We start from the raw sequence: 7,500 nt of genomic DNA, 5'->3' as shown, positions 1-7,500 counted from the left end.
AAAAAGAATTCTGGGTAATTTTGCCATTCCATGACAAGGGAAGACTTGCGATTCTCATTTCATAGTTTTTTTCATAAGCGTCGGGCCACCCAGTCCTACCAGCAAAATAACCGCATCGATTGAACTTTTTAGCTTTCAAAACTTGCCCAAATTGTATCGATAGGTCCACAGAAAGGCAAGAGAGACAACTTCACTCGTGAACTGCCATGTTTACAACAGAGCATTTTAGGCATCCCATTCTGCATGAAACCATCTCTCACCTCTGTCTCGAGAAGACCAGAAACACACGGTTCTTACGTTACGTTTATGCCTGTAGAATCAACTGAAATCTCAATTCCTTGTAAAAAGTTAACCAGCATCTTATTTGTTTTGGTAGGCCAGGTATCGGAGAGCCTGAACATTTACGCATGCGCATGTGCTGACGGAATGTTTGAACAAGAGAGAGAAATGCAGTACCTCCAGACGTGGCTCTGGAGCGACGTACCAAACGAGCCATCCCGGGATTTCGGCCCGTGCGATCGCTTTTGGACGCAATTGGCCCTTCGCAGCTTTCTGCTACCGACCTCGCCTCCCGGTACGGCATGAGACAAATCCCACGCCTACTCACAGCTCCAGACCGCCCTTGTCATTACAATTTAGGGTAAGATTTTGATCGCTTATATGTTCAAGAAAAAAGTGATTTTATCTGTCATATGGTAAGCACCGGAGTCGCAGATTACAGAGTGTACGCACGCACCCTGCGGAAGGTAACATACATACATACATACATGCATAAACTTTATTTCATATCGAATTTCAGAATAACTACAAGAGGTAATATCTTCGAGACATTACATTTACAGCTAAAATACATAGCACATACAGATACATACTAAATACATAATATTTAAAGAGATATTAATTAAAAAGAAAAGTTGTGACTCTCTTATGTTACGTAAGAATGTCTGATTAAAGCGAGAATTTTTCTATTGGCTCTCTCATCGTTATGTTAAAGAAAAAGAACAGATTCATTCAGTGTTGTCATCTAGTTCGGAAAGGAAGTAGTTCACGTGAAGTTCATCTTGTGCAAAACTGATTTCGTTCTTACCACGATTCTATAATCATTAAATGGATTGTCTATCTACTGAGAAGTTCTCATTCTCTCAAAAAGGGCTGGTGTACAAGACCAGAGCTAATACGAAAGGAAGGCTAAGTGTCACTGGTCATGCTTTACCCTTTTTCCTCCCACGAGTTCTAGTGCAATGTTCTCAGTATGGCCATGGCCTGGGAGAATTCTAACGGTTGTAAATCATGAATGTAAAGTGCAGCCTCTGTACTTATGTGAAAGCCAGGCCGTTACTTACATTTTAAAATGTGTGTCATGTTCAAATTATTTTAATTTAGTGCCCGAGAAACACCCGGGGAAAAACTTCCTACAGAGCTACGGATGTTTTTCTTGTTGTTATATGGAACTTCCAGAGCGTGAACTTGAATTTCAAAGGTTCCGTTTCATGACTTTCTTCGTGTCAAGTTTAGTGCCCAGAAACTCCCGTGGAAAACAGACCTATAGATATCAAATTAAAGAAGCAAATTCTCCTGCTGTTTCGGGCAGGTCAGACAGACAATGATCTAAATTCGGCTGTAAATGAATCGGTATGATGACTTTTGTGCAGAATTACACTCAATTGATTACACATGTGTTGTAGGTGATTGGTTCTCAGGTAAAACTCTTCTTCGTTTTCGTGGAAGCCATTTTCACCTTGGTAAAAACCGGACCCCAACACTTGTCTCCAACTTTGAATATATTACCCCTCCTAGCCAGCATAGCAAGCGTTCTGTGCGAGCGAAAATCACTGTATTCTGGCCGCGGCAAAAATTGAGGCGAGAAAATAAGTGACCCGTCAACCTATTTTGTCGCCTCAATTTAGTGACTGGATTTGATTTTCGACCCAAAAAACGTGTTGGTGAAGGGTCGATCGGTGCCCCGACGCTGCCGTCAGCCTCCTACCTTGGAAACGCGACTATTTTCCCCGAAACTTCGTGTACGTTTTAAGAACAGCAACGACTTGCCACATGGTAAGTTTCATCGATCTTTATTTTAATTTTCTAGCAAATTCCAGACCTAAACTTCGCGTCTTCTCCCCACATGTTCTCTGTAGTTACTCATGGTGTGAAACCCGTATGCCAACACTAGCTAATTTTGGCTCTAGAAAAAGCATTGAACATAGAGGTTCGCAACGAGACATCATGAATTTACCAGATTTTTTGACAAAAAAGCAAAAAAAGTTCACATGACTTGTCATTTAATGTACAGATTAGCAAAATAAAAACGTTCTTAATCGACTCTCCGCCTGAGGAATGTTTTTCACACGTTCTTAAAATTTTGCTTAATCTTAGCATCGAAGTTCTTATAAAAAGGATCTTATAAAAAAAACAGAGAGTGCCATTACATGAATGAGCTGGCTTTAAGAGCCCTTTTATTTTGTTTCGTTTCCTTGGAAACGAAACGTATCTATTTTGACTTCAGGGTGAAGGCTATTTACACGGTGAGGTACAGTGGCCAATCAAAAGAGAATTTGTAATTTAAAATCTAAACATCCATGACTGTAAAACAAACTTATGAACATGTGAACCTGAAGTGTTGCACGGGACCGCAAATGATCCCCAAACTGTACTGCAATCGATACTGACCAAACCAACTCAGTTTAAGGTTATCTACCTCGGCGATCAAGTCTGCACGGGAGAGATTTCACAGACAATACTACACTACATTTACCAAAAGCAAATACAACGGTTGGACAAAAAATTTGTCAATATGCTGCAGTGAAGGGATGGAACGATTTACCAAAATCAGTGAGATAATCTCTTGTCTGGATATGATGAGGCAGAAATCTGTTCTGAGCCATGATTTAAAGCGATTTTAATAAAAATAAGCGCTCTTCACATTAATTTTCTATCCAGACCATTCCACCCTCCATGCCATTCCTTGCCTTTTTCGGGATCATTTGCGGTCCAAAATGGGGATCATTTGCGTTCCGGATCATTTGCAGTCCAATATGGGGATTATTTCCGGTCCTGGTATCATTTGCGGTACACAGTGGGGATCGTTTGCGGTTCTGGGATCATTTGCGGACCCGTAAAGCATTGCAAATCATAATGCTGACAAACAAAAAGCGAAGGAAATGGGTCATAAATATAAAGTTTTGACTATCTGAATGATTTTGGTTTAGATTAAAGCGATGTATTGTTGAAAAATCAAACGCTATTTCTCTTCGTGTTAATGAGTAACGTAAACAATTTTCGCACTGGCGAGTCGTAGTGAATAAATTGGGTTAACCAGGAACCTGTTATTTTAAAGCCAGTACCGGTAACTGCCTAGGTTCACATGTAACACATGTAATGGAAGATTCACGGAAAACGGGATTTGAAATGTTACGTGGTGGCATTTGAAGGTAAAATAGGTATTTGTGGACTTAATATGCTTTGATGCACGTTAATATTCCTTGGCATGCTTCTCGCAGTTCAGAGAGTTTGCGTCAGTCAACATTTCTATCTTTATTTCTCGAGAGTTTCAATAAACGAAGCGAAATATACATGACAGACCGAGTGACCCACACTACAGTATATTTTATTATTTCTCCTGCCCTTACCATTCCGGAAACGAAACAACATTTCAGTCTTTTTTTTGAAATAGTTTCTTGTTGACCCTATCTTATCTAAAACAGCTAAGCAAATTTTATCACTGCGTATTTTCTCACTGTATTTATCTGTATACAGCGAGAGTTTTAACTGTCAGACCTTCTTTGCCCGCACCAAGGAAGAACTTAAAGAATGGTCGTGATAATGATGCCATCGCTGCCATTGTAGGCATTGGTCTATCAACAACTTTCTATTACCTTCCTCATAAGCCCTTATTAGCTAAGCACAAAATCTATGGTCTATCGGAGGATAGTATTCTACTAATGGAAAACTGTCTTGCTGATAGCCTGAGTTTCTGGGGATGAAGTTTGCACCTCCTCAAACTCCGATATGAACCCAGAAAACTAACCCATGAAATGAAATAGCATTGTTGGAGGGAAAGAAGCCTTAAATAAGATAAATTTCGATCTGCAAACAACATACCATGCTGGGAGCCGTGGAGTGTAAGTCTCGCAGCTGTATTGAGCTTTTTCCTGACTCAAATGTAGGCCACGATGTATTGAGAGTGGAAATTCGTGCGCGCTCATATGAATTAGCCTGTCCCACCCAGAAAAATACCGTAACCAATCACATTGTATTATTGAAGTACGTGATAAAGTGCAGAGTTTCATGGAGGTCAGAAGCGCAGACAACTGCTGATGAATAGGCGGGCGAAAGCACGATAGCTGTGCAGAAATTTAGAATATTCCAGTCGCAAAGCTCAAAGCAACTGGATTCTTATCCGTCATCAAGATTTTCGAATATACGTATTCTTAGCTTTTCAGTATCTGTATCCCTCTTACTGACTATACCCAAGGGACATGAAATTTTGATCCATGGCAGTGCTGAAAATTTGAACCCTAATATCCTAGCGAATCTAATTTATATGCAGTGGACTCTCAAGACTGAGAAACAAATTGAGACCCGAAGATTTTAATAGTTCTCTAGCATGATTACGTCACAGTGCCAAATTTCACCACCAAGGCTTCCTTCTGAACAATTTTATTCAAACCTTCTTCAACTTTGTTATATTTCACGAGGAAATTCCTTTGCTCTGCACTGCTTTGTGAATGCACTGTTGAAATTCTACCAGCATGTCATTTCAGACTTAAATGGAACCAATGCTCCCATTATACGTAAAAGAAAACTTCACTTGAAAAGACTGAAATGACTGAGTCATTTCAAGTGAAGTAGTTCTGGATGGTTCAGAACAAACTGAGATAAAACCATTCGTTGTTGAGTGCCCATGTTGTCAGCATAGCTGTTTTGCAAAGCGCGACAAAGAAACATAGAATAAAGGACATCCCTTAGCACGGTTGTTTTGCTGCATGGGCGTTTGTTGTATCTTTCCATTTCCTAACTCTTTTTTATTTGAGTCCCTACTATCCTAGATGAATCTTGATTTTGACTCTGTTACAATTCTGCGTTTGAGTCTGATCTCCGACATTCCTTCTGAAATTCTGCCCTTTTTTCCCTTCCCACGTGACCCATTCCCTACTCGATTACAACAGCGTTGTTGACAGTTGCTGCTGAGGCCGAAGTTATTTCAGTTCCTCATAAAAAGTATTTGTAAAATACTTGTGATACGTTTTGTTAAAAAAAGGTTTTTCAAGTTTAAAGAAAGCATGTAACCTTACACCTGTACATAGTGGCATTCTTCCCCTACATGAATAGCAAATTTGAAGCAACGTTTGCGTTGAATTGGCCTAACAGAAGTCATATGTAAAGGGAATGGAAAGTAAATTCCTATCATGCACTGGCACAGGTGACAAATTTTAAAGAATATATTTCTATAATTTCAATTCAGTTGACTTTTTGTGGCAAAAACGCAAAAAATGTTCACATGACAGATAAGCAAAATAAAAACGTTCTTAATCGACTCTCAACCTGAGGAATGTTCTTAACAAGTTCTTAAAAGTTTGGTTAATCTCAGCATAGACGTTCTTATAACTAAGTTCTTATAAAAAAACAGAGAGTGCCATTACATGAATGAGCTGGCTTTAATAGCCCTTTGATTTTGTTTCGTTTGAGACGAAACGTATCTATTTTGACTTCAGGGTGAACCATTTACACAATGTGAGGAACAGTGGCCAATCAAAAGAGAATTTGTAATTGAAGATCTAAACATCTATGACTGTAAAAACAAACTTATGAACATGTGAACCTGAAGTGTTGTACGGGTCCGCAAATGATTCCAGGACCACAAATGATCCGAGAACCGCAAATGATCGCCAAACGGTACCGCAAATCATACGATTAGAGGATCACTAGAGCTGTCCAAACCAACTTTAAGGTTATCTACCTCGGCGATCAAGTCTGCACGGGAGAGATTTCACAGACAATACAATACTACATATAAGCAATTTAGCATAGAGATGTGGAGTTTGACTTTAGTAGTAAGAGGACAGGTAATCTGCAAATCATGACAAATCTCGTTATTCTCTTATTTACATTATACCTTTTCTTTGACACGAGGGTTAATGCGAAATGAAAGCACAACTTTGTCACGAATTTTCTATGATAAAAACTTGTTAAGAAATGGCAAAATTTTCGTTAACAGCACACACCAGGCCTACTCCTGAGTATCTGGCTAGAAATCATTTCCTCTGGCCGCGGTTCAGCCAGTCAATGAGGGCCAGTCTCGTGCTTCTTAAGTTGCCTCGCTCAGGCCCAAAAAGAATTCTGGGTAATTCTGCCATTCAATGACAAGGGAAGACTTGCGATTCTCATTTCATAGTTTTTTTCATAAGTGTCGGGCCACCCAGTCCTACCAGCAAAATAACCGCATCGATTGAACTTTTTAGCTTTCAAAACTTGCCCAAATTGTATCGATAGGTCCACAGAAAGGCAAGAGAGACAACTTCACTCGTGAACTGCCATGTTTACAACAGAGCATTTTAGGCATCCCATTCTGCATGAAACTATCTCTCACCTCTGTCTCGAGAAGACCAGAAACACACGGTTCTTACATTACGTTTATGACTGTAGAATCAACTGAAATCTCAATTCCTTGTAAAAAGTTAACCAGCATCTTAATTTTTTTGGTAGGCTAGGTATCGGAGAGCCTGAACATTTACGCATGCGCATGTGCTGACGGAATGTTTGAACAAGAGAGAAAAATGCAGTACCTCCAGGCGTGGCTCTGGAGCGACGTACCAAACGAGCCATCCCGGGATTTCGGCCCGTGCGATCGCTTTTGGACGCAATTGGCCCTTCGCAGCTTTCTGCTACTGACCTCGCCTCCCGGTACGGCATTGAGGGAGAGCTATGTCGGCCCCTAAACCATATGAGACAAATCCCACGCCTACTCACAGCTCCAGACCACCCTTGTCATTACAATTTAGGGTGAGATTTTGATCGCTTATATGTTCAAGAAAAAAGTGATTTTATCTGTCATATGGTAAGCACCGGAGTCGCAAATTACAAAGTGTACGCACATGCATGCATAAACTTTATTTAACATCTCGAATTTCAGAATAACTACGTGAGGTAATATCTTCGAGACATTACATTTACAGCTAAAATACATAGCACATACAGATACATACTAAATACATAATATTTAAAGAGATATTAAATCAAAAAGAAAAGCCGCTGTACAAAATTCGTTTCTGGATTCTGTTTGAGGGGCCGACATGTTGTTGTGGCATCCTTCAGTCTATAAGACTATGGAGTAGCACCCTGTGATTTGGATGAGGAGCATCGTCTTGAATGGCTAAAGAGACCAATTCTGCAAAACTGACAAACAAGGACCGAGGGCTGCTGTGAGGTAGAACAAGCTTGCTGTCTGGCTGCTCTTTTTGCTCTGGCTTCATCATTTGCAGTACGAACTGCCTTTTCCCC

General features: G+C 40.1%; 1 protein-coding gene across 1 annotated transcript in view; it reads right to left on the bottom strand.

Annotated features, from left to right (window-relative positions):
* LOC138027070 (bile salt hydrolase/transferase-like) overlaps positions 1 to 4,215 on the bottom strand; it is a 24,262-nt gene extending 20,047 nt beyond the window's left edge. The window contains exon 1 of the mRNA XM_068874582.1: positions 4,102 to 4,215. Coding sequence (XP_068730683.1) covers positions 4,102 to 4,104 — 3 coding nt within the window. The 5' untranslated portion in view covers positions 4,105 to 4,215. The remainder of the gene's footprint in view (positions 1 to 4,101) is intronic.
* Positions 4,216 to 7,500: the final 3,285 nt, after the last annotated feature.

This window comes from Montipora capricornis, chromosome 2 (assembly GCF_036669925.1).
Source record: "Montipora capricornis isolate CH-2021 chromosome 2, ASM3666992v2, whole genome shotgun sequence".
NCBI lineage: Eukaryota > Metazoa > Cnidaria > Anthozoa > Scleractinia > Acroporidae > Montipora > Montipora capricornis.
Note: the sequence above shows the minus strand (reverse complement) of the source record. Positions and strands in the feature narration are given on the sequence as shown.